Source organism: Seriola dumerili, unplaced genomic scaffold (assembly GCF_002260705.1).
Source record: "Seriola dumerili isolate Sdu_G_001 unplaced genomic scaffold, Sdu_1.0 BDQW01000273.1, whole genome shotgun sequence".
Taxonomy (NCBI): domain Eukaryota; kingdom Metazoa; phylum Chordata; class Actinopteri; order Carangiformes; family Carangidae; genus Seriola; species Seriola dumerili.
In genome coordinates, this window is record NW_019174528.1 from 2369705 (window position 1) to 2397244 (window position 27540).

The 27540-nt window shown below is 43.1% G+C and overlaps 1 protein-coding gene across 1 annotated transcript in view; it reads left to right on the forward strand.

Moving 5' to 3' along the window:
* The window catches only part of LOC111230536 (receptor-type tyrosine-protein phosphatase U-like), a 197375-nt gene that overhangs the window by 77074 nt on the left and 92761 nt on the right, over window positions 1-27540 (forward strand). Inside the window, exon 3 of the mRNA XM_022757294.1 lies at window positions 17253-17524. Within this exon, the coding sequence (XP_022613015.1) occupies window positions 17253-17524 (272 nt within the window). The remainder of the gene's footprint in view (window positions 1-17252; window positions 17525-27540) is intronic.

Sequence of the window (27540 nt, forward strand, 5' to 3'; positions counted from 1 at the left end):
TTTGTGAGTCGTGTTGACAACAAAGTCATTCACGTATCCCCAGTAGCTTGTTAGCGTCATATCCCACATGCTAACATTTTAGCATATACTTTGTGGAACGATACTAGTTTTGTTCAGTGCTCCGTGCTAACATTTTAGCATAAGCTATATTGAGTAATGCTAGTTTTGTTTATTTGCTACTTTTGCTAATTGACAGGCGTAACGTTCCTCTATTTTGATGCTATGTTTCATGTTTAGCTAACAACTGTTTGGCTTCTCTGTAGAAAGTCGGAGCAGACTATTCAAACATGACTGGCAAAAAAAACTTATTCCACAAAAAAACGTGGCAGCTAATTTCACAATTCAAAACACACACACACACACACAACAGTAGGTTTAGGGCAAACAGTTATCCAGTAGATAATCCAGTTAAGATGGCGTCTTGGAGCCGGTCTTTTGAACAGCTGGGTTAGATTCTCTTAGAGTAGCAGCGCAACTCATCTACTGCTCTGAACCGAAGCCAAGCTACGTCAGTTACAGCCACATAGCTAGCTAGACTTTTATCCTTGAAGGTCTTACAGTCCTCTTCTAACTGATCACAATATTCACAAAAGTCTTCCTCAGAATTACTGAATCTAAAGTTTCTCCTCTTGGTTTAGACAGCGAGTGTTGAGAGGTGCAAGACCGAGAGTTGATTGATAGACAGACTTCCATTAGGGAGTGGCAGGTGGCAAGTTTCTTCATGACAGCTGACAAAATAATACCACTAAAGCCATGATGGTTCGAATTGGACTGGTCATAGGTTTTAAGGCTGAATCCATATTGAATCCTTAAAAAGCTGCAATTAGGCTATTTCTGACTTTAACAACTGACGGGCAACACATGCTGGGATATCACTGAGTGTCCAGTGACCAGACATACAGCATGCTTCAAAGTTTCAGTACGTAGAGAGCTGTGGAGCAGAAGTTGTCTTTCCTTTGAATCAGTGTAGATTCACCCGTTAAAGGCTAAACCGATTTAATAGAACAGTCTATTAAATCTTGATATGGTTGGGTTTTTTTTCTTCTTCTTCTTCTTCCTTCCTTCCTTTTTCCTTTCGCCTCATTCGTGTCCACGTCTGCTGGGCTGCTGACACTGGAAGCAGCAGCTGACGGCTGTGAATTTGTCTTCCATTAGAATGGAGCGTTCCCCAGGAGTGTCACTGGCTCGAATCATACGGCTGCTATTACTTCCCACAGGCATTACATTATTTATCTTCCCAGCTGACACCTATCACCCGTAGTGACTGCTCCGCAGCCCCGCTGACATCCCTGCTGTCACCCCACTGCCGCAGCCCATTTGCCCCACATTAACATCTCCAGATCCTCAGGAGGGAGGGGGGGGGGGGGGGGGGCAGACTTGCACCTTTCCCTAGTTTCACTCAGTTTCACTCAACTCCCCAAACTTCCCCAAATCATGGAAGAACGTTAGAAAACTGTGGATGAAGTCGGAAAAGAAATAAATTTGCCCCTCACTCCTCAATCAGTCAGTAAAATAAAACAAAGAAAGTCGCTGCCGCTTTTTATGTACAATTTGGGAAAGTTGATAATCCTTTTAGTGAACTTCAAAAGGGTGTATGTGGAGAAATGCCAGCAGTCCAAGTACATTAGTTACAGTACGACTGTAGCACTCAGTTCTGCATAACAAACACAGCCTGACCTTGATCCAAAATGAATGCACTCACCACATAACACACACACACACACACACACACACTAACTCTGTCTCTCTCTCACACACACACACACACACACACATACATAAACACAGGTCAAGGGGCAGTGGTGTATTGTTTCCCATCTCTTGTGGTTTTCCTGCATTGTCTCTCTGAGGGTTTTCCAAACCCTCTCGCTCCTGTCATGGATTAATTGGATTTTTGACCCAGTTCCAGTTTTGCTCCCCTCCTTTTTTCCTTGTGCTCTGTTTAGGCACTGTCATGAGATTGTGTAAAAATGCTTGTGTGTGTGTGTGTGTGTGTGTGTGTGTGTGGGTGGGTCATCGAATGTGTGCAGAGGATTTAGTGTGTCGTTGGCTACCTCGTTTTCAGTCTGTTGGGACCCTTTGTCTCCCTGCCACCCTCCCTGTCACTCCCCCCGATAGGAGGGCAACAGCAGGCGGACAAAGCCAGACTCCCTGTTTGAATCCCTCCCCACACACACACACACACACACACACACACATGCACACACACACACACTCACCCCCCCACCCCCCCTCTGTCTTCCCTTCTCAATTCCAGCCACTTGCTGCCTTGTCACAACTATAACAGCCACTACCACCGCTATTGTTCTCCTGGCATTCTGGGACCACGCTAGGGGGCTGTTGGCGTTAAGTTCATCTGTAGTGCACGGCACAGAGAGCCAGTAAAGAGGAAGAGACGAGGAATTACCCCGCCTGCACGGCCGAAAACTCGTGTCTCTCTCTTTTATTTGTTGTTCTACCTCTGTCGCCCTAAATCAAGCCCCGGCTCTCTGTAATAAAACTGATGAGAGGGCCGCCTCGGGATTCCTCCCCTGCCTTTATTTATTTATTTATTTGTTTTTGCGGTTGATCATGCATTATTGTTGAAAGGTCCTTTTTGTCTGCAGTCAGGCTGTCGCTGTGGAGAGAAAATGTTACAGGAGAGTGCACGACCTTGTACCGAACACACTTTGGTGTCTTCTTCTTTTGCAGCAGACAAAAAGAAAAAAGAAAGAAAGAAAAGACGTAACTGCTGTAACCCTGTGTGGATATTTTCCCTGTGGGCTTTCATTAGGATGTTTTCATCTCGGTTTGTGTGTAATTACAGACCTGAGGCCGCTGCCGGTGCAGGGTCAGCTTTTGTAGTCTCTTTATGGACATCAGTCTGCTCTCCTGCTGTGATTTGTAGTCCGTCGGATGGCTCCGCTCCCAACGTTAGCAGATGCAAGGATTAAGAGTTCTGCTCATAAATGTCAAATGATAGATTTGAGAACAGCGTGCGTTTCCCCCTCCAACTTCAGCTGAGATGCTTATTATGCTGATTTATTACTATTGATTTCAATTTCCAAGGCTTTATTTGCTGGAAGCTGTACCATTAAAACTGCAGCCACGCAGGATATGAATTAAGATCCCGGGGATTACAACCGCCTCTCAATTGTGTCTGGCAGAGCAATGACTTTCGAATGAGCAACACTGTGTGTGTGTGTGTGTGTGTGTGTGTGTGAAAGCAAATGAACTCAAAAGTAATGCCTGCTTTTTGTTTGGCCCATTTGAATCCCGCACCCAGGCTATTGGCCGGCTTTGTGTCTCCTCGCAGCCAATTGGATTCAAGCGTGGGTGATTTTGAATAACTCACAACGGTCACAGCGCAGTGTGTGGCAGTGTGTGGTACGTTAAGCCGTTACTCCGTCGCTTTAGTCCCAGAGCGGATTTTGAAAAGGCCCCTGTCAGTTAACGGTCTGCCTTTCACTGACACATTTAAAATTTAAAACACCCTGCTTTTCTTTATCCGACAGGCTGCCGTGTGTTTTGGCGTGAGATTAGGGACACATACAGGTTCATTGTTATTTGAAGAACCTCAGTGACTGTTGCAGGCCAGCATTAGTGTGCCCCCTACTGCCAGACTGAAGCCCCCAACAATGACAAGCAACAGACTGAGGCCTGGTTTTCACATTTTAAATCCATGAAAATATCAAGTCCTATTAATCCTCACTGCTTTTGATTATGTGGAATTAAGACTCTATAAAGTTAATTTGAAAGTGTACTGGGGTTCATGTGGGTTCATATGAAATGAATCATCCAGTAAAGATCTTCCACCTGTTGATATGATGGATATATTATAACTGTTAAATTTATACCTATTGTGTCACTAATTACAAGTTTCAACAAAAGAAGGTTTCTGCTCTTAAGGTACAGACAGAGTTAAATTAATAAATAAGACACATTCTGTAGGTGGATAATTATATGAATAAATGTAATAAAATATATAAATCTTCACCATTAACTGACTCTGTCCTATGTGAAACATAAAGACAGACAGGATCTCATACACACACGTGCACAGTCGTGTCCATTATTTTCTGGAAACTTACTCTTAACTTTAAGATATATTTGTGGGTTTAAGAACCAAAAACCATCTCAGTGTAGTTTAGTAGTGACAACAGGTCGGCGAGCCAATCAGAAGAGAGGAGGTTCTGAGCCTCTCTTCTTCTTGAGTGTTTTGTGAGTGATTGGATAAAAATAAAGCAGATTTCAGGTAAAAACACTCAGAGAAACCAAATCCTGTAAAGGTTTGGATGGTGGGGTCCAGGTGGGCGGGGCTTGGTGACTGCTTTGTTGTGACATCACAAAGTTCCAGAAGTCCTGACGGCTGGTTTTAAGGCTCAGTTTCTGAATACAGGCTGTGTGCATTTCTCTGTGGACTGAGGCTTTGATACTTTCACAGTATTAATATAGAAGCTAGAGCTGATCTATAATCACACTACACATGGACAGAGACATTTACACTGGAGGAGCTTTAAAACATGGTTTACTTTGTGGGGACTTGCTCTATTTCCCCGTGAGGAAGACAAGGTCCCATAATGTGACTGTGACACAGACACACACACACACACACACACACACACACACACGTGCACACATTTCTTAGTTGACCTAATTTATTTCGTCTGTTTATTCATTTTTCTTTTTTTTTATTACATAATGTTAGTTTTTCAATTATGTTTCAGTGAATGAAAATCTCGTGGAAACACTTTACATTTCACAATTTGCAGATTTTGTATTTGTCAGCAGCTTTATTCAAATCAGGCAAAAACTGTTACTGTCAAACTCACTTGCTGCTGCTGCTGCTGCTGCTGCTGTTTCAGATTTCGTTAACCCTGGCTGAATATGTTTCCGGGGTCAGGCCTTCATAGCCGGTCTAAGGAAGGGACAGGTGGAGGTAAAAGAAGTGCTGGTCTCTGCAGCTTGAAGGTGATCTGGAGCAGATGGTAGCTCCTCTCCTCCAGATGCACTCTACCTTTCCATATCCGCCACTGGCACACAGTAGGACTGTAAAAGATAGGGCCTTATCGCTGCCGCCCTGTGTGTGGAGGTGGGTGGAGGGGGGTAGTTGGGAGTGGGACCTGCAGTGGGCCTTGATCCAGCCTGCCAGATCCAATACCACCCCTCCCCCTGCTCCCCTCCTCCTCCTCCTCTTCTTCTTCTTCTTCTTCTTCCTCCTCCTCCACCTCCTCTTCCTCTTCCACACAGATGCTGCAACTCTGCACTGCACCAACTGATGAAAATCAGATTTGAGGCTATTGGCCTCAAACTTCCCACCCACTTCTCACGGTTCCTATCAGTGAAGGGCAAATACAGCCAAGAAGCCGGCTTATCTCAAGAGGAGATGGGTTTGGGGAATTGAAGGCTTTGTTTGTCTTTGCCAAGCAGAACAGAAGCCGGAGACTCAGGACGGCTCCTCCGACGACCCGTTTTTTTTGTTGTTTTTTTTGACTGGCGTCTTCCTGCTCTCCCCTCAGGTTACTCTAGTACATGTTCTCATGTTGCATCGTGTAATGCGCCTTATAGGATACTGTAATGCTCCACTTTCTTCCACCTCTTCGCACGACTCGATGTCTGGCGGACTTCAGGGTCACGACTGCGAAGGAGAAGGAGCCGGTTACACTGCAGCCGCTCGAGCAGTCTCCGTTTTCAGCGCAGAGACACACCCAGTGGGAGTCATCAAGGGAGCGGTAATACGTCTGTCTGAGGGTGATGCATTCTCTCTGAAGGATGTTTGTTTTCCTCACCCTGAAGGACCACAGCCTCGGTCACATCCATAAGTCGTCATCAAGACAGCAGCTCTGCAGCGTGTCGTGGCAAACATACAGCAGAAAATAAATACACTCAGACCCAGAAAATGGCTTTTTCCCCATTTTCACTTTTAGCTAGGGCTGAACACGTGATCGAAATATTAACGAAATCGCAATACGGCCAAGTGCAACATCCAAACTTCAGAAGCTGCAGTTTTCTGACCATAAATGAAGCGTTGTGGTGTTACACCTACGAGTCATGTGGTGTTACACCTACGAGTCATGTGGTGTTACCCCTACGAGTCATGTGGTGTTACACCTACGAGTCATGCTCCACACGTAAAGGAAGCTGCTTGTTTGTTACAAACACCAGCAAAAATCATCATTTTTATTTTTTTTTTTTGTGAAAATAAAATGCAAAAAGGACCATTCCCGCTGAAATCACAATGACAGTATCTGCCAAAATAATAGCAATATGATTTTTTTTTTTTTTGCATATAATTAAGGTTGTTTTTTCTTCTTAATATTGTAAAGGTTCACATTCCTTTAAATCTTTTAACCGTCTTGACAAGGAGTGCGTTCAAGGAAAACAACTTGACGATCACATTGCGATAGTCCTCGAGTTTGATCTTCCTCAGATCATCATCTGCAGCCACAGAGAACGACGGTGTCCGGCTCACGTACAGATTTAAAAACAGAAAGCTTATAACTCAAATAAATGAGGAAAACAAAGAGAAATTTCACCTGCAAGACACGTTGGGTGTTATTCATCCTTGGAATTATCATGAAGTAACAGTTTGTGTTGTTTGCTCACGATAATAAAGCTGATTAGAAAAGTTTTGCATATTTATTATTATTTTTTAAATAAATCAAATGAAGCAATAACTTCCTCTGTTGATGAAATATTGATTAGTGCAGTTTTAAGCACATGTAGTTTATTCTTACTGAGATAAGGGTAAGACTTCAACTGATGGAATATTTTTTATGTTGTAATCAATTCAAGTGCTGAACAAACAGCAGTTTATTCTCTAACTTTCTGTCTAGACTTCTGTCTCCAGATTTGTCACCACTCCTCCAAGATTGCACATTTTCCCCCTGTAGATAAACAAATACAACTCTCCAGTACTTCACAAGATCATAATAAAGATATGATAAAAGAAATATGAACATAATATATATATATATATAATATATAATATGAACTCAGTAACACCTTGAGGGAATTTCTTCAAATTTTGTGCAAACATTCACTTGGACCCCGAAGACGAACTGAGTAGAATTTGGTAGTGAAAGGTCAAAGGTCAAGGCGACGGGAGCTTCAGTCTCGTGAGTCCCGGTCAGTCCAACTCAGGCTGGTTGGTTCTGCTGATATCGAGCTTCAGGTGACGGCGCTCTCTCTCCACTCCGCTGTAATAAGAGTCTTAAAGTGAAGACAGCATGTTTCTCACTCAAAACGATTCACTGGAAAGTTTCATTATGCCATAATAGACACTCGATACGTTTTTTTATTGAATTCCTTTTAAAGTCCGCACTTTATGCATTATGGGAGTCTGGCCACGCCTCACATTTACCTCGCCACTTCTTGGTCCCCCTGGATAAACGCATAGGAGAGAATGAGTCATCTCAGTGTGTTCTGTAAGTGGTTGTAATGGCGACTTTGACCTGCTTTAGCCTCGTCTCCATCATACACGTTCCTTTGCTCGAGTTTGAATTACATGTAGTGGAGCTGATATTATGAGAGCACAGTGAGAGAGAAGACCGGAGTCTTTTCAAGCATCATGTTTGCTGAAAAACTGTTTTTCTGAAGGTCTCTACACATCGTTCCTTACAGTGGAGGACTTTGCTCAGGGCAGAGATCTCCCTGCTGCTCTACCTGTTAGTCCAGCGTGTCCCTGCGCGAGCGCTGATCCTCGACAACAACAACAGAGAGCAGAGGGAGGGAACGAGGCCTGGGAAACGATATGCTCTGTTTACTAACTGACCAGAGAAACCTAGAAGAAATAGGGCAGAGGAGAGAGCGAGGAACACTGGCACGGAGAGCACAGAGAGTACCAGCTCTCCAAAAAGGCCCCCCGGGACGCCGAGATGAAACAAACAGTAGATCACAGGAGTTAGATGACGAGGCTGAGGGCGGTTGGTATATATCAAGATGCAGCAGAAGGGCGGAGAGCGGGTAGTGGTATAATGGAGGACAGTCAGCCAGCCCACACGTTGTCACCGGGCGGCTGCTAATGCGCTATTGATTTCTGCCACTGAGAAGATTCCCCCACGTCCCGCTTCCTCTTCCATCCACTCATGTCTCTGTCAGCTGGACTCTGACCTAGGACCAGTGTTTGGCTCAAGGTTAGGATCAGGATAAGATTTATTTTTGGGGGACTCTGAAGTCTAGCTTCTATCACTAAGCACTGCCTCTGGTGCGAAGTGAAGCTTGTGAATGAAAGAAGTTGCCCACAACTAAACCTTTTTTCATGGTTGCTGGTCACAAGCAGCCAATCAGATTCATCCGCCTCGTTCTCCTTCTAAAACAAGGTGTGGCTTGTGTTTCAGAAAAGATACAATACTATATCCTTTATACAAGTTCTATTTAAAGAAAATAGTGCTTGAAGAATGGTGATGGGGCTAATTTCTCTTATTTTATTTAATAGAAATAAAACTTCTTTTATATATATATATGTATATATAAGAAGTTTTACTATAGGTAGAAATTTGTTTGTTTATCACCTCTGTGATCATCTGACCACTACAGTTTTAACCAATGGGATCTGTTGTTGCGCTCCAAGATGTCAACAAATACTTTTGAGTCGAGTGCAATGGCCAAAGCTACAGAAATGGACAACCACCCGACAAGTCGTAATACACCGGTGTTTTCCGTCAAGTAAAATCTTGGATAGCCGATCAACCCCAGGACAGCAGAAATTGCGCTTTCCATAATAATAACACTTTAAAGGTCGTTGGTATCTGTCAAGTGCATTCTCATAGCTTTGAATATTATGGTCTACTCTTGGTCGTGATGACATTTTTCTCACTACCACAACTGTTGACATATGAGAGGTGTGAAAAAGGAAAAATGTTTGGCGCCAGAACATTCACCATACAACAATAGCTACAGGAATGTCTGAAGAGTTATTCTTTTGAAGGACTCAGAGACAAGTGTTGAAATATTATTTCTGGCAAATGCAACCTTATTGGAACGCTGTAAGAGGCGTGCATCTTTTAATCCAGTTGGTTTCAATCCTGCTGGAATCCATGTTTCTCAAATCTCGTCCAAAAAAAAAAAAAAAAAGTCCAAATTAAATGAAAAATGTTTTGTTTTAACGGCCTTTTACATCCACACATACTAGTGTTTTCTGATTTGATCAAACATTTGTTTGCGGCTTCCACAACCTTTACAAATCACTGTTTTACCAATGAATAAATGATGAGACAACACTATGGTTAAGGTTCGGTTCGGTTTAGTGGAAGGATCATGGTTTGGGGGTTAAAATGACTACTTTGTTAAGGTGGGAGGAGCTTCATCGTCATGGTTACAATAATACAAACTTGGTTAAAGTCAGGAAACGAGGTCGTGCTTTAAAGGAACCAACTTTGACAGCAGCTTCCTGTGTTTAAGTCACAATATGGCTGCTGGTGGATTTTGCCGCATGAACATAAACATGTAATTCTATTGGTTTTTGTTGCAAAGTCTCAAATGAAATTGGCTGCAGAGGTGTAGGTCTAGTTGAACTGGGTTGTGTGCTAATATTTAAGCGAAGCGTGTCTTTGAGATAAGGGTTCGGGGTTAAGGGAATGAATGGGCGTGTATGAGTGTAATCCTGCAGCACAGACGGAGCAGCAGCAGCTCAGGTATGACTGTTGCGGTGCACGTGATGCAGCATTTGCACAGACAATGGCAGCCACATCGTTGGCACATTTCACTCAGTATGTGATGCTAATCGGTGCATCTTGGAAGCGTCAGTGTAGAAACACAGTAATGACTCTGTTGTTGTCAGCGGTCTCCAGGTTGTCTGCTGGGCTCTTGAGTCTCACCTGGGGAATTCATTAGCTCGAGTTGTCAGCTGCAGTCAGACTCGTATTGTTTGCGGGGCGTTTAGGCTCTGTCAGTATCGCATTCATGACCAGCTGCTGTTGGTTTGCAGATTTCCCATTTGCACGGTGTAAGCACTGTGTCACTTTGTAAATGGCAAAATCTGCATTGCCTTTTGGCTCCAGTAAACAAGCCCCAGCCGCAGTGTTCCCGCCAGCCGAGCAGATCACACACTACAGCCAGAGATACAAAGAGGAGCAAACAGCGAGACCAATCTGTGCCCTCCCAATCATCTACGCTCGCCGCACTTCACTTCTCTTGTATGTGCAATATCATCTGAGGTCACCATGGCTCTGGGTTGCAATATCAGAAGAAAAAAAAAGAAAAGAAAAGAATAAAAGACAGAAAGCAAATGAAGATCTGAAAGACCAAATTCAGAGTCCAAATTGAAAATCTTGGATGACCTTCTCCAGATGCCCTGGAGGAGGCGGGTCGAAGGAAAACAGTCTAGCTCTCTCTCACCAATCATACAATCTCATTTAACATCACCACAAACCAGACTGTTAAGCGTTATTCATGGCGAGTGGAGGTGGCGGCGGCGGTGGTGGCGGCGGCGGCGGCGGCGTGAGGTAGACAGCATTAGATAAAATTTTGATTAAAATGCATCAGGTTTTGCTTGGCCTTTTCCAAGGAAAGATGGTGTTGTCACTGTGTAGAACGGGGGCCCGCCAGAGTTATACAAAGCGTTATTGATGGCAGTGGAGGGAAGTAAACGAAAAATGACGGAGACAAACATAAAGATAAAAGCCCTCGCTATCTCTTCCTCTTTGCTCGCTGCACTTCCCCGCCCCTCCTTTCCACTTTCGGCTCCTCTGCTTTTTTTATTTTTTTTTCCCGGTGTAAGTGTGATAAAAGCGGGCAGACCTATGACTCAGGTTCCCACCCCACATTCTGATATGAATTCAGGGAGCTGAGGCCGTCCCCTAATCTCTTAATGCATGTTCCCTCGCCCTTGGCAGGGTCATGGGAGAAATAGATGGAGCCTTATCAGCTTTTATGGATTTATGGAGAATTTCTCAGCACTGGATGTATTTATTTATTTTTTTTTTTTCTTACACCAACCTGTGTGTGTGCGTGTACAGTATGTGTCTTTGTGCATGTGTGTTGTCCTCAAGGATGTTGAATAAGGTTATCAGAGCCACTCATATCTTCACGAATATTATCAAGTTTCTAATTACTGCATCAATCATGTTGACTCACTCCATCACGCTAAAAAATGAAACGGGATGCTGGACTCGTTTTGAGGAATTTGTGCCGGCGTGCTAACCGCCTCTTCCTTTAGGCTTCGCTGTGATTTAAAGCTGCGCCAATCGATAGTTTTATATTATCAATCGATCAAATGGTTACGTGCAATGTCAAAGGTGTCACTTATAGTGAAAATCCCACAAAGAATTTCCACCTGATTCTGCAGTTCCTCTCGTTCCTACAGAGATTTTTTTTAGCATCTTTAAGCTCTTTGTTTTGGTTTTCCCGTCCATGACCTGATGATACTGTTTTGATTCAATCTCGCCGCTTTCATCAAGCTCTTTTTTCCTGTCAAGTACCAAACAAGACTAGGTCAGAACCCAGTGAATGGCTGCACCATGTCGAAGGCTATTTGCATTCTGCCTCGTGTCAGCTGGTTTCAGCCCTTTATCTGTTTGCCGCTCTCCTCCTCCTCTCTGTGCTCACATAGTCAGGGTTTTAATACAGCTGAATTTCTCAATACAGCTGTTCTCATTTACATGTATTTCTGTCTCTGTTGTCACACAGTGGAACAAGTTTGAAATAGTGACTGAAACGTGGCACGTAAAGACTACATGTTTACCGACAGTCGCTTCCAAGCTGCTGCTCAGCTGCCGCTAAAATCTTGATTTCATAACTGTGACATTGTCTTAAGAAAATCACATAAGTTAAAGACAATGGCCTTGCTGTGATTTTGGCTCTATTTACTTTCATCACTCACTCAGTCAGTCAGTCAGTAGGACAGACAAAGTTGGCTGCTAGCTGGTAAACACAGTGGAGCATTTAGCAGGTTATGATGCTGAAACTGTTGTAGAGGTTCCAATTAGACTTTATGATGATTTTAGAGGAATGCATTTGTGGTGCTGTTGAATTGTAAAGTACAGAGACGTATTATTATTATTTATCCTACCCTCAGTGATATGAATGGCGTGGACAAAATAGTAGAAACACCTTCCAGTCAACAGAAAACACACAGTATAACTAGATTTTATTGATTCATTCTGAAGAAAACCGAATTGCACTTTAACTTGAGTTAATGATGGTACGGAAACCGCCACCGCTTCCCTGAGCTTCCGTAGTTCATAGTAACGCGAGAGTTCGAGTCTGTGGCCACTAAAAGCAGCAGCGCGACTGTTTTATTACCAGCATCTCAAACAGAGGCAGCTGAGCTGGGAGAAGGCACGAACATCATCCAAGCTCTGAATGAGGGAACCAACCTCCAGTTTAGGCCACCAGTGAGTTTCTAAATGACAGTGAATAATTGCATTTTGAACAGTGCTTTAAAAATAAGATTATTGATTGATAGAGTAAAAAATTATGATGAGGTTGGATTTATTGCAGGACTGTTGTATTAGACTGCATCAGTTTTAGCTAAGTGTACCTAATAAACTACACATTGTTGTAACCGTGACATTGTTGATTCTATTACCTTAATTTAAAGATTAGACATTATATATAAAGAGCTCGTGCACCTCAGACTGATTCCCATCCTGAGAAATCAGAAACATCCACTGACATTACATATACTGTCCTCACAATTATAAGGAAAAGCAAATGTCATGAATATAAGACAAACACTTCTTTCAATGAGTTTGTCATGGCTTAACGTCAGTTTGCACAGATCTTAATAGAGATGTATCGTACTGATCCAGGAACACTTCATCCGATCGATCAGTTGGAAACCGTAGAATGATCTGACTCTGTGTTTACAGAGGAAACGCTTGAACCAATAAAATCTAGATCTTTATAACTGAACAGAAAATAAAGACACATCGTTCACACATCAGAGATCAGATGAAAAACCAGATGTTTCACACATCTGAGTTCTTAGGTCAGCTTCAAAACCAGATGTTTCCCCAGCATGCAAAGCGGTGTTGCAGTTGGTTTTGCCGCACTAGGATGTGAAAGCTGCAGCTGCCTTGATGTCATGAGGGGCACTGCCGCTGATGTCAGCATGACATCACAGCGAGTCGGGATGAAGTCGGGCAGATATCGAACCGTGCGTCATATTTAGGAAGAAAAGAGGCGTGGCGTTTATTATTCTCTTGTTTTTCACCCTTTCAGCTACAAGGTGGCTTCAAAGAAACCTTCAGGTGGAAAAGACGCTGTAGAAGCTCCGTCTTTATTCGATGCTTGATGCTTGAAGACATCTGAATATAACATGGGGGAAAAAAAGCAGCGCTGTCGCCGAGGCCGTGTTTCCTCACTGTCTCCTCCCAATGCAATCCTGTCATAAAGACAGCTGGAGACCTGCACTCCAACAGCGAGGGGGGGTCCGGCTCTCATAGCTGAAGGAAAAAGCAATTTAGCCACAGATTCCCACCCCCACCCCACCACACCCCCCTCCGCTCCCTGCGAGGACACACACATCTGGGGCGAGGGGGGGGGGGGGGCCAAGCCAGAGCATGCCCAGCTTCGCCTGTGAGCAGGTGAGGAAGAGAGAAAAAATATTAGCGTTGTCCGAGAACACAGGCAGATCTCAGAGGACAGCAGCTGCTTGTTATCACAGGATATTTCTGGCAGTTTGACGTCTCATCCGGGCTTCTGGGGGCAGGGAAGATGGAGCCGAGGGAGGGAGCGGACAGTGTTCAGGGAGGCTTTGTGATATGCATTTTAAATCCATTTATATCCAGGGCTGTCCGTGGAACTGACCCAGCTTTTGACCTGTTTCTTTCTGTCTTTTTCTTTTTCTTTTTTTTGATTTCCTTAAACCGAAGGACTGATGAAAGAAATCAAACGTCCCTCTGTAATTGTGAGCGAGCTGGCGGCGCACACTCCAGGCTACACATTAAACCAGACTCCTGGTGACTTGCCTTTGCATACCAAATGATGCAACTGTATCGCCGAGTGAGACACGGAAAATTACTTGATAACACAAAGTACACGTAGTATAATTGAGTTCATTTCACATTTGCCTTTCCCTAAATAAATAGCTGCACTCAGAGGAAGATTTCTTTTTTTTCAGAGCACATTAAAGAGTAAAGAGACTGTCTCTAGTTTGTTATCGGCCCACTACACTCTAAAATCTAAAATAACAGCACCAATTACTTCTTTGAATGTTTCCTACGCTTGATGAAACTGAGTCTACACATCACCTGTTAATGAAACACCTTCACAGATATTTCTCTTTGATGCTTGGCAGGTTTTTTTTTTTGTGTCGTTTCTTGAAAAACAGAACAGATGGTGAATCTTTGTGTTTATAAAGGAATGCTGTTTATGCTCGATCGAGACTCTTGCGTTTTAAAGACAGTGTGGATGAAGAGGAGCCGGCGGAAGGCGGAAGAATGGGAGGTGAAAAATGAGGTAAAGGACGAAGAAATGAGGGGAAAAATGAAAGTAAGACGATGAAGGAAGAGGAATGACGCGAGGAAGCCACTTCTCACTCGTGGGAAGGTCAGCGGGATTCTGCTCTGAGTCTGCTTTTCAGCCTGTAAACACTGGGTGTGAGTGTGTGTGTGTGTGTGTGTGTGTGTGTGCTGCATGTCAGTGTGCGAGTATTACAGCCATCTCTCTGGTTTAAGCATTCCCTCGGTTGCCATTATGGCCTAATAACCGTGTCAGTATGATTAATGCAGGAGGCAGAGCTCTGATTGCACTGCCGCTCAACTACAGTACCTAGGCAACTACACAACCCTCCATCCCACTGTCTGTGCTCATCCACCCCGGCCGTACTGAGCAGCGGCAGCGACCGCCTCACCGCTCTGGATGCACTGGATGTGAAGGTTATACATGCGTTCACACCACCACCACCACCACCACCACCCTGTTTAACAGCAGCATCAAAGAGTGAGTGTGATGATGATTGGGAGATTAGAAGTTAGGGAGGAAGCTACGTGATCCCCGAGGCCACTTTAAGCAGTCCGAGGTAATAAACACAGACAGCTCCCTGCCAGTGTTTTTGTCTCCTCGTGTTTATCTTCCTCCGTGTTCAGCAGCTGCTTCTTCAAAGTTACAGTGAAACGTTTCAAAAGCGTTTTGAGCCTCAAGTTTTTGTTGTTCCTCATTCGTTCGGCCCGATTTTGATATTATTGAATATCGCGATATTTCCCACAATATGCGATAATTTATAGAATATCTGGAAAGAAATTCTTTGTTCATTTATTTTTTTGGGAAGTTTTGCTGCTGAGTCCAAACCTCATTTCACAGCATCGCTTGTACCTGAAACATAAAATAGCCAAACCAGATCTGTGATGATTTTTAACTCAGTATGCACGTGTCTTTGCGTGTTTTTGCTACATGTTCGGGCAAACAAACAAACACACAAACAAAACAAACAAACAAACAAACATATTACAAACACCTGAAACGTAAAATACAATAATATAATTGTGTTATAAATATTGCGATGACACAGTTTGTCGTGTTTGGGCAAGAATTTATGGATATTACATTTTGGATATTTCGCCCAAGTCTAGTTCCACATGGATGAAATCAAAACCAGTTTGTGCAGCTGAATGCAAACTTTGTGATTCTGCCTGTGTCGTTGACGTGCATGTTGTTTGTTTTTAAGGTGCCTGGTACTTTAATTTGAAAGTTCAGCAGCTGAACTTTCAAAATAAAGTACTCACATAGATGTTGAAGTCTTAAAAAGGGCTTCGGATTGTTTTATAGTCGAGTGGTTGGTTTTCACAGACTGATAGTGATAGCACAACGCTAAATGATGCGTCACGTTGGATCCAGCTGTTTTGTGGGTTTAGTTATATTCTCTGCACTAACTGCGTTTCCACTTTTCATTCACTGTGACACAGACACACGGCGTTCTGCGTTCATACTTATAGAATTAGAGCTGCATCCAGACATCTTCTCTTTTCCCTCGTCTCATTCCTGAATAAATGACTGCTGCTATGCAGTTGTTGTGTTTATTTTTCTCCATTCGCTGCGATACAGAGCGGAGATTATGGCGAGGAGAGGGTTTTGCCGTGGAGATGGCTTTGCTGGATATGTGTTATTAAAAAGAAACAGATTGCTGAACCTTTCCTCAACTTGCTTAATGTTGTCTTCTGTGGAAAAACAACTTAAAGGTGCCCTGTGGAATTTTCTTGAAAACATGGAAAAGTATTTTCACATTCAGCACATTCACAGTTTCTCACCAACACACACTGTGTGTATGTTTGAGGTCGGACAAATATGTTGAGTGCATTTCCATCCACATAAAACCAATATTTTAAATCCAGCTTTGTATATATCCGTGTTTACTTGTTTGCAGTCTCTGCTGGCACGTCGCCGCACGTCTTGGCATGCTACCACCACCTGTAGGTCAGTGGAATCGTGTGAAACCATTGGCAGCACTGTTTATTGTGTCACCCACGTGCATGTGCACAAGATAAACCAAACGTGGACGGGCGGAGGGATTATGCTAATTTAGGTTTTGATGTCAAAAATACAAATCACTTTGTAATTCAAATATTATAAGAGTCAATTTGTAATTTTTGCGTCTGTATTTATGTATGAATAGACATCCATTTGTGGCAAACCTCCCCCGTTCACCGCCGCGGTGCCTCTCTCCGCGGCCAGGAGATCTCTGCTTAGCTGCCAGGATGAGAGAGCCAGCAGTGACTGTGAACTTAAGTCCAAAATGAAAGCCCAATATGACACCCGGCGCTGCAGCTTTGAACACAGCAGATCTGAGGCAGCGCTGCAAAACTGATGGAAGCCCCTGAGAAAGCAGGAAGCAGAGGGAAGCAGGAGACAAATACAGACAAATAGCCAGAGAGGATCGCACATATATTCCTGGTAACAACCTTGAGCCTGTCAACTTTGGCTCTCAGGCTCTTTTTTATTTTTTCGGAGGATTTAAAAAGAAAAAGAAAAGCAGTCGTTCTTCAGCGGTTGAAAACTAACATGACATATCTATCCTGGGCTGAGGTGTTACAGGTGAAGCCCAAAGAGTTGGTGCTTGTTATTTTTTTATATTTCACTCAAATCTGTCAGGCAGGTTGAAACTGCTGAAACGGCTGCCGCTGTGAAGTGAATCATATGTAAGTGTAGGGAGAAGAAGTGGAGTCTTGCTTTCCAGACAAGGTCAAACTCTTCTTTATGAAGTCGGTGAGAGTTCGCCAATAATATTTGAACAACGAAACAAGCAGTAATTGAACTGATACTTGATAAAAATCTACATATATATATGTATATATATGTATATATACATCTTCTAACCCGTCCTTCTCCTCCAGGGTCCTTCATGATGGTCAATTCCTCGCAGCATTTCGGGGGCCAGCGGGCTCAGCTACTCCTGCTCCCGCTCAGCGAGAACGACACCCACTGCATCCAGTTCAGCTACTTCCTGTACAGCCGCGACGGCCACAGCCCCGGGGACCTGCAGGTCTACATTCGTGTCAACGGGGGCCCCAAGGGCAGCGCCGTGTGGAATATCTCGGGCTCGCAGGGACACCAGTGGTACCAGGTGGAGCTCGCCGTCAGTACCTTCTGGCCCAGTGAATACCAGGTAAGAGTCTCGAGACACTTACACGAGCACAGCACCGGGCTGCAGTAATCACTCTGTAACTAGTGTTAAATATTTTAGGTCAGCTGATTTTGAGGATCATTTCCAGCTCTATATTTTTTTATTCTGGGACTCCACTAAATCAGCTTTTCATGATTCACAGTCCTGATTTATCTCAGACTGCCTGTCACACAGCCCCTCAGTTGAGCCTCTGGCTGGAACAGGCAGTATTAGCTCAGGCCTCCTTTATAGCCCACTTCTTTCTGATTGGCCGAACATCAGGAAAACTGCCGAGGGGGTCCTGAAGGTCCTGAAAGAGAAACTGTAAAACTAAGTAACTAATAACTAAAACTCAAATCCATCTGTGCACGTTGGCGCCTGAATCTGATCTGCAACACGAGAGTGGACATTATGTTCATCATCCACAGCAGCAAACGTTACAGCAGCTTGTCTCCGTTCAGCACATATTAAAACCCGCTACCTGCTTAATGTGTGACATAACGGTGGACGTAGTCTTTCAATCACAATCCATATATATATACATTCTTTTCTATATATGAGCCGGTAATAGTTAAACGCTGATTGAAGTGGAAAATGTCTGCTGTCAGGAAATACAAAAGCCAAGGTTGCTCCAGCCAAGTGACTGTACAGTAAAGAGTTATGGTCGGTTATTTGTATAACACTAGTCAAGGAGACTGTTATTGGAGAACGAGCTGTTTAGAGCGAGTGACAAGGAAGAAGTCCGTGACAAACCGACATCAACTTGTGTCAGAAGTCTCAGTCTGATGCCTGAGCTTTTACATGCGTTTACATTTAATATGGAGCCATGCCGTTCATTTTTAGAGCACGGAAGAACATTTGTGGCTCAATCCCAGTCTGATCGAACGATATCGTTGTTTTCTTTTAAGTAATAAATATAAATTTGACATAAACATTAACCGTCACTTTTAGTTCAACACCACAGATTTTACCCAGACCAGTTTATTCTCTCCCGCTCGGCCAGTAAACACACCGTCGACTACCATCTGCAGTGTTGGAGGACAGCTTTCTAAGGTGAAGCCATGAGGGCTGTTTTGGAGGGAGATGCATTATGGGAAATGTAGTATCCAATATGTTGGAGTGAGCTTGATCCATCAGGATATATTGTATCTCGGGCCTCGGCTGCTTTATTTTTAACCGTCCGTTCATTTTACAGACGACTGATTCTAACCTGCTGGAGTTCCCCCTTCTAATATTGATCGTCATTTTAATAATTGATTTGTTGTTTTAGTCAAGTAAAGACATCACACACACACTGGTCACAGCTTCACAAATGGATACAAACATGTATTTGTTTTTTCGCCGTCTCGGCTTCACTTTTAATCAATATAGAATGAATATTTGATGCCAGTCGGACTGAGTGAGACATCAGTGTGTGTCAGGGAAACTGACGGGCATGTTTCAGTGTGGGGGATATTTTATAGAATAGAATATAGTCAGCAGTGAATAAATAATTGGTACATGAATAATTAATGAAAGCACTTGTCAATGATTTGATAACGATGCTGATTGATTGATTACATGCATTATACAGTGCGTTTGGGAGTTGATGAAGATTAGAGCTGCATAAAAAAAACATTGATTTTCCGATTAATCGTGACTTTCATGTGAATGATCCGATATTGATTCTGAAAACCTCCAAGATCAGTCTTTGCACGTGTGTGCCTGTTCTCAGTGAGCACATGCTCTTCATGTTGTGTGTGTGTGTGTGCGTGTGTGTGTGTGCAGTGGTTACTTGTTGTAAGTTTGTCCAGTAGTCATGTGTCAAATGTCCAACATGTAGAAATTACAGTATATTTGAAGATAAAAAAAAGCAACATATATGACAGCTGGCCGTACGAGTTCCAGGCTTATAAACTGTGATGGGAATTAATCACAGTGCCCGTGGAGCCGCCGCAGTTCACAGGACGGTCGTGACTCGCGATGGTTACTGACTCTGGGTGTCTCATAGTGACTAGTCTATCAATCTCACATCTCGTGGGGGAGAGATAGGAAGGTTTGCCGAGGAGATATTATCTATGAGATGTGAGGCCACAGAAGTCGACTGAGCTGTGTGTGTGTGTGTGTGTGTGTGTGTGTGTGTGTGTGTGTGGATTCAGCCGGTTGTCTGCAGATATCAGGCTGACGTGTTGCAGATGAATTAGTGAGCAGACTTTCAGTTTCCGTCCTGTCTGTGCTCAAAGTGATAATTAAAGTGGATGTCTGAAGCATCTGCTACTGACAGTCTATGCGTAGCTGCACGGGAATATCGATGTGTCATGTTTTTAGTCGTTTTGCATCCACCAAGGAAAATCCATCTTTGGTCAACAGTTTTACAACTGAGAAATGTTCTCACAGTGCAGCCTGTAATGTGTCTTTACACAGTTTCATAGTCGAGGAACAGCGTTGCTCATTTCAGGTTTCCAGGATAAATTCTGAGAAGAGCTTTTTATTTTTAACACTGGTGTTAATCTGATGTAACCAGATCATCAAGAATCACAACTAGTGGAGTTGAATCAAATCAAAGTGAATCAATTCTGGTGTTTGTGAATCAAAATCAGATCAAACCAGTAGATCTTTGTCAATATCCAGAAATGAAGATGGTGGACGTCACAGGACAGGGTCACTGTCAGGGCGCAGCGCTAATTCAATGATATATATATAATTGTATATTGACTCTGTGATTGAAGCACAGCAGTGAACCACAGCATTGCATTGAATAGTAATTTGATTGACGTTAGCATTTAGCACATAGCACCAGTGTGTCTGAGTACAGCCTGAAGGAGCCGCTAGCATGACTGTGGACTCTTCAGATGGAGACGTGCGATCCGGGTGCGATGACGGGTCTGGACCAGGTCTGTTCCAGCCTGGATCAGCTGATGAGACTGATTGAAAGTGTGTGGTTCTAACAGGAAGTTCATGTCCGTCATGTACATACTGGAACAAGAACAGCCATCTTTGACGTTAGCTTTGTTGTTTACAGAGTTCACGTCCTGTTTCCTGCGTAGGCCATGACATTACAGTCCATCACGTTGCCCGTGTCTCTCCATCCAGGATCTCACCCAGACGGAGTGTGTTTTGTTTTTTTCTTTCCTCCTGTTTTGGCCTTTTCAATGCAAATGTCACTGCATATAAACAGCGCTGGTCGGCGTCCATGTTTTGATCGAAGAACAGGTGACAGTCGGCGTTCTCGTGGGATTCTGCTGGCTCCTCGTCTACCGCTAGAACCCCAGTCATTACTGACCGGTCATTCAGAGCCAGCAAACACTGAACTATGGCTAATGTCAGCCTCAACAGCATTATCATCATCCTCCCTATCATTCAAACCACAGGCAAGAATTAGCAAATTGCCGATGTGTCATATATCACGGCGGCTCGATAGGTGTATAATTACAGTGGGCATGTGTTTGCATTGTATCTTTATTTATTAGTCAATTTACCTGCTTGCTGCAGTGGAATCAATAGCTCGGTTTGATGCCTGTATTGTCGGGGCCACATTATTAGCACTGTTGTGTAGCTTGTAAGATTGTGATGACTGGATGCAGCCCTGCCTCACCTCATTACGGCCGATAATTTATCCCCTAATGCTCCCTTTCTTTCCACCTCCCACCACCACCACCTCCCCACCACGTCCCCACCACCGGCCCCACCCCAAAACAGGCGTTAATGAGAAGGCAATGGCTGGTGTAAAGGATTGTGGGAGCGTGGGTCCGCCGAACAGTCAATTGACCTCAATTCCGTGTGACCCTCAGTGCGGGGAGCGGGCCGGGTGTTTGCTTCCATAACCTTGGCGCACTCTGGGCCCCATCTCAATAAATCAAGAGCCAGTTAATGAGATTAGAGGGCTGCACAGATCAATGAGGACAGCCTGCACTTTACCATCCTCAGCTCTGCTGTCCTGGGCGACTCTCACAAACAGCCAAACTGATTTAAAGTAATGATTTTCTTCCCCTCTGTGTGGACGTTAGAAGTTTGTCTGCCACGCACCACAGCAGGGGAGGAGGTGGGGGTGGGGTTGCTGTCAGACGAAGGGGGGGGGGGGGTGGGGGTGGCTGAGGTGTACAATCAGACAAGGCAGGGAGTTTGCTTAGTGCTGCAGTGTTTACCATTTGGAAAGGCGTGCATAAGCAATGTAATCTACTACTCTGGTGATGTATGTCCAAGCTGCCTGATAGATGAGAAGGTGCTGTTCTCTAAAGTCCTCCCGCCAGGCAAGTAGACACGGGACAGATTGCATTATTTGTCCTATAAACCCGGATGATCGGCAGCAGGTAATGAAGCAGGTGAAGCTGCGCAGATGAATGAAGAGGCTTAAACACGGTTCCCGAAGGAACAAAGTGAGTGTGTCCGCTGTATGAGGAGGGACAGGAGCGAACCCAGAGTGTTCCTTTTCAGTGTTTCCCCCTCGCTCCCCTTCTCCTCACCAGCTCCCATCGCTTCGGCTCGAAACTCAGCGCAGGCCCCACGGGGCCCCGCTCATCCATCCAGTCCCATCGATAAAGATCATTGTCCGGCTCTGCCAGCCAACAGATCGGCCCCTGCAGGCCGCTGAGGAGCAGATGCACGCGGGGAGAGGACTACCGCTTCAGACGGCTCGGGGTGGAAAAAATTTAAATATATCTAGTAATCAGCGAGCATCAACACCCCCCCCAAGGAAAGACCGACTGCTACAGAGATGTGTTGGACTGTGATCAGAGGTGTGCTGCTCTTTTGCCTTCAGGCTTTCGCTGATATGAGATTTTAAAATTCAATGCCAGTATTCCTGGATTCCAGATGTCCATTGTTGATAGCGTATTTTGTGCTAGAAATTAGAACATTTTCCACTTCGTCCGGCGTTTTAGTGAAGGCAGGGGGGAAGATCAGTGCGGAGAGGAAAACTTACACAGACCAAAAACTTTTGGAACTGTGTGTGCTAGCAGCCATGTTAAGAAATATACCAAAGTTTTGGCCACAACTGGTCAACTTAGCCGCTGAAGAGGCAGGCACTCCCTTGATTTTTTTATTGCACTTCCACAAGGTTCGCAAGAGGCGGATTAAAAAAAGAACGGCTAAAATATCTGGATTCAAACCCTCGAAAACGCCTCTTTTCTCTGACCATGTCCTCCCTCCTCCACGCATGCAGAGTCTTTGGTATTAATTTGTATTCTCCGAGCCAGCATCTCCCTGATAACATCATCAGGGGTTATTTCCTCGGACTTGTCAGAGCTCCTCCAGAGCAACAGAGGAAATAATAGAACTGTGTTCACAGCTGAGTGGAGGCCTCCATGATGAGTGAACTGACCTTTAGGTTGAAAATAAGGGGAATTTTCCTTTAAGTGCTGCAGAAATAAGGTAAAGTTCAACTTTGCCACAAGTGGGTCATTAGCTCTTGTGCTCTATGACACTCTTTTTTTAAATTTCCATTTATTTAAATTTTACATAAAATTGGAAAAAAGTACAAACAATTAGACGTACCAGTTCTTTAATTATTAATTATGAAAATAAATAAATGAAAAAGACAAATACATAATTTAAGTGACAGACTTCTTCAGACAAGCAAGTCAGAAGAGATGCCGGCTGCTGAAATGCGTTTCTTGTTCGTTATAAATTTGAATGATTCGTTCAATATCAATTGGAAACTTAAATGAGAAACTGGATTTAAGAAACTTCGTTTTATGAATATGAAATTCTCCTGGTTAAAATATTGCATCAACTGTTTCCTTACATTCAGAATAAGTGATAATATATTTCTATTCATGTTAATCACGTGTTGTTTTACATCATTTTGCATAATATATGTCTTTCCATAATGTAATACAATATGATTAGGCATCCTTGTTTAAAATTGCAGTAGTCTATTATGTTCTGAAGCATTAGCATTTACACCAGTGTGACTGCACATATTCCCAGCAGCTCTAACATCAGTTATTTCTGTCATGATGTGAGTCAGAATGAAAAATGAGCTTCTAAGACGTCACACGTTTGAAGACTTCCCAGATACATTGGAGCATTTTAGAAAACACTGACTCTGTCAAGCTGCGGTCATGACACAAAACGCTTGATGCGGCGGAACTCCCCATCACTGGAAACAGACTTTGGTTTGTACATTTCCCTTTAAAGACCCTTTTAAACAGCTTTGCTAAAAAAGAAAAAAAGAAAAAAAAGAAAAGACAAATCTGCGTTTCCTCCCTGCTCTCCTGGCGTCTGGATTGACGGCTGCATTAAGTCAGAGGAAGAGAACCGACGTCTTCTGTCGACCATGAAACATGAATGAGTCGGTGAAGATCCCAATCTCTGATAAATCACCATCACCTGACAAGGACCTTTACAATTTATATATATATTAAACTCTATTTAACTTGATTCCTCATATCACCCAGTGTTCTCTACTGAACTGTTACAAAGGAAAACATATATATTTTCTGTTTTTAATAATTATAATAATAATAATCTTTATTGTCCATGGATGTGTAAATTTGCCTTTGGCTTCACAAACAATAAATACAATAATAAATTAGCACAACAATAACGGACATGATTCCAGTGCGGATGAGGTTTATGTGTTTAACAAACTTATTGCATTTAGTACAAAGGATTTTCTGTAAATGCTCTCGGTTGCTGTTGCGGCTCTGTAGCGTCTTCCCGCGGGATCACACTCAATTTGTGGAGCTTTCTGTTTCACCTGCGTTGCACCTGTTCTGTTCACTCCAGTTGTTTCTGCTCTTTCCCAATAATTTTAACGTCCGTGTTTGAAATCTTGGTCCGTCTGTTTAGACCCCAGGCGCCACAAACCGTGTGCACATATAAAAAGTTAAAATAACTTTCCACAAGTTTGTCTTGATTTCATACTTTATATAGAGTTTTTAATCACTTGGACAAATCTAGCTAAAATACACAAGTCTTTGTTTAGCGATGTCACACATAGTCCTCCCTTTCGGTGTGTGTCTTTGACCTTAGGGTTGTAAGATTTTTGAACCTGTGCTTTCGCCCTTTTTTATCTCCCATGAATCTCTTGTGGTATCTATTATAAATAACTAGTGCAAAGTGCAAACGTTGACACAGTGTTAATTGTGAATTTGGATGTGGCAAAAGCACAGACATGCACACACACCTGTCATAAGATAGTGTTGGAATAAGAATATATTTGAGTATTAAGGTCATAGTTATTATATGTCATGTACACATGTTGTTTGCGTTCTTTCACCAGACAGGGTGACGCACGTGTCATGACACGAGGTGGAGAGTAAAAGAGAGACAAAAGAGAAAACAGAAGTTTAGGATTTGTAATAGTTGATTTGACATCAGCTGCCAAATTACAGCAATTTGTAGAGAATTATTGTAGCTCCTCGTCCACAATGCTGGCTGTTATTCCTCGCTCATTTCCTTCAATAAACACTTTGACATTGGTGTCTCTCTCTCTGTGGCTGTGAGCGAACACAGGGAAGGAAGGAAGGAAGTGGATAGCAACTTTCTCCTTTCCTTGTACTTAACATTCTTGTATTGTATTTTCTTGACTTGTTTAGTGTCTTCATGTCTTGCTGTGCTGTGACTGTTGTTTGTTTCTTTCTGGCTTTATGTTTATTCCGATAAAAACATTTCTAAAGTAGACACACACGTTAAAGCAGCTCAAGTTTGTTGTAGTAGTTGTAGTGAACTCCAAACCTCTTCACCACATTACCGTATATCACTCAAGCCGCGTTTCCATTGCTGCTTTGCACAAAATAGAAGCAATGTTCTGTGTTCCCAGAGTGACGTTTTGTAATTAAAGCTGGGTTTTCTCATCTTGCGAAATCATTCCAGTTAAACATGGCGACGGATCTCCAGCATCTGCTCATTAACAGGGACGATTGCAACCAGTAGCAGTAGCCGTTGTAGTATTAGGGACTTTAAGCAGCGACGGTTGCCGGGACGGTTACGGCGTGATGCGATGACGTGGATTCCATGTCGACGCTTCCTACCGTTGCAGCCCGACCGTCTACTGCAGGAGAAAGACTAGTGTGCTGTGCCCTGCGATGCGTTAAAGAATCAGTACGTTTCTGTCATATTTGACACTGTCATTTCGTTTATATTCAGTTATACTGTTAGTAGTTTTCCATGACGCTGTCCGTGGTGCTGAAGTGACAGAAAGGTTTGACATTAAATTGTCTTTTTAAGAGACATATTGTAGCAATGTTCAGAGCGACCTCAGTGAAGTAGGCGTTGTTAGAGTTGAATGTTGCTAAGTGATCTTTGATTTCCGTTACTACGGCAACGCGCTGGAATGTATACGGGCGCCGTAGTGTCGCTTCAACCGTCGACAACAGTCTGCGATGTTGACGTGACCGCTCAAGTCATGTCACGGGACTTAAATACGAAAAAAAATGTTCCTCGTTTCACTTTTACGAAATATCGCTTCGTCGAATATATTCTGTACATTTTTTTGCGACATCATGTGTTTCCATTACTCATTTTTCAGCTAAAAAAACGCAGCTAAAGTATATGTGCAATGGGAAAAAAAAGAACAGAACTGGACAAACTTGGTGTTGTTTGAAAAAGCCTCATTGAGAAACAGGTTCCATCAAAATTTCATGCCCCCGAGACACAAACCGCTCTGATTATAGAAGTAGGATAACATCATCTAACACTGATAACCCATTCCCCATTCAACTTGCACCGTCTATCAATCTGACCGGATCAGAGTGTGTCATCTGACCTGAGTTCATGACCTCACACCCTCCGACACGCTGTCTTGGCTTTGGTAAACCTCTTTGAAGGACAGAGGAGGAAATTGATCAGACTGGTTCACTTTTTCCCCGTCAGCTCACTTTTGGGAAACACAGCAGGTGTTAAAATGCTCCTCTTATGGAAACGCCGGCTTCCCTCCTTTAGGTTTATTTTTTACTGCTGCAGTTTGTCCTTCTCTCCCTGACCACTCTGTCCTCCTTATCTCACTATCTTAATTCTCAGTGCAGCTCACTGTCGAGTCTCCTTCTCTCTTTATCTTTCCTGTCGCTCTCTCTTTTGCTTACCTGTTTTATTGCTTCTTCTGCCAACCCCCTTTTTTATTTTTATTTTTTTTTATTTGTTTTGGTGGGAACTTGCTGACTTTAAAGTTGGAATCCTTAAGACTTTCATGAAATCAAACCCCATTTTTGATACTACATATGGTTGGCTTTTTAACCAAAATAGCCATTCAATTGTATTTATATCCTGTAATAAACACTCTATATAGTAGTTTTTATTAGTCGTGGCAGTCTGCCAGCGCCGGCTGACATCCTAAGTTTCTGCTAATGCAAGTAGAACTTCCTACTGTCTCTACTTCACATCGAAAGTCCTCAAGTACAACAATTATGTGCAATAATAGACTGTGTTTACAGTCTTTATTGAACTATTTATTCTTATGTAAATTTATTCTTATTTATCTCTATTTTTATGCTACTGTAAGGAGTGGAGTGCCAAACTAAGTTTTGTTGTTTCCTGATGTGCAATAAAGTATCTGTGTATGTATCAATTAAGTGGCAAAACACAGAGTGGCTTTTATTGTGAAGCACTAACAGGAAATGCAAATGTCTTTGTCACTGTGTTCGGCACCAACAGTAATTTATCAAAAATGCTTCTGCAAAACGAAAATATTCTGCACTTTTTCAGCTGACAGGCTTGTGGACTAAATATACTTATCTGACAACGTTCAAGTAATCAATACACTTCAATACACTGATGCATTCGGGGTTCAATATCTCGCCGAAGGACTGGAGGAGCTGGGGATTGAACCGCTGACCTTCCGACTCTTGGTAGAGCGGGAAAAGGGGAAGAAAAGTAGCTTTTGGTGGGTTAAATCTGCACCACATCTTTTTGTTCAAGTGCTAAAACTGTGCACAAACACACTGTGAGGGACCAAGCAGTGAGACCATGAGAACACAGGAACTTTCACTGAAAAGAAGTGCGTTTTTATTTACCCAAAACATACAAGTTTAATAACTGGGCCTTTAAAAGAGGTCAACAAAACATAACTTTACTCAAGATAACAACTTAACAAGGTGTTA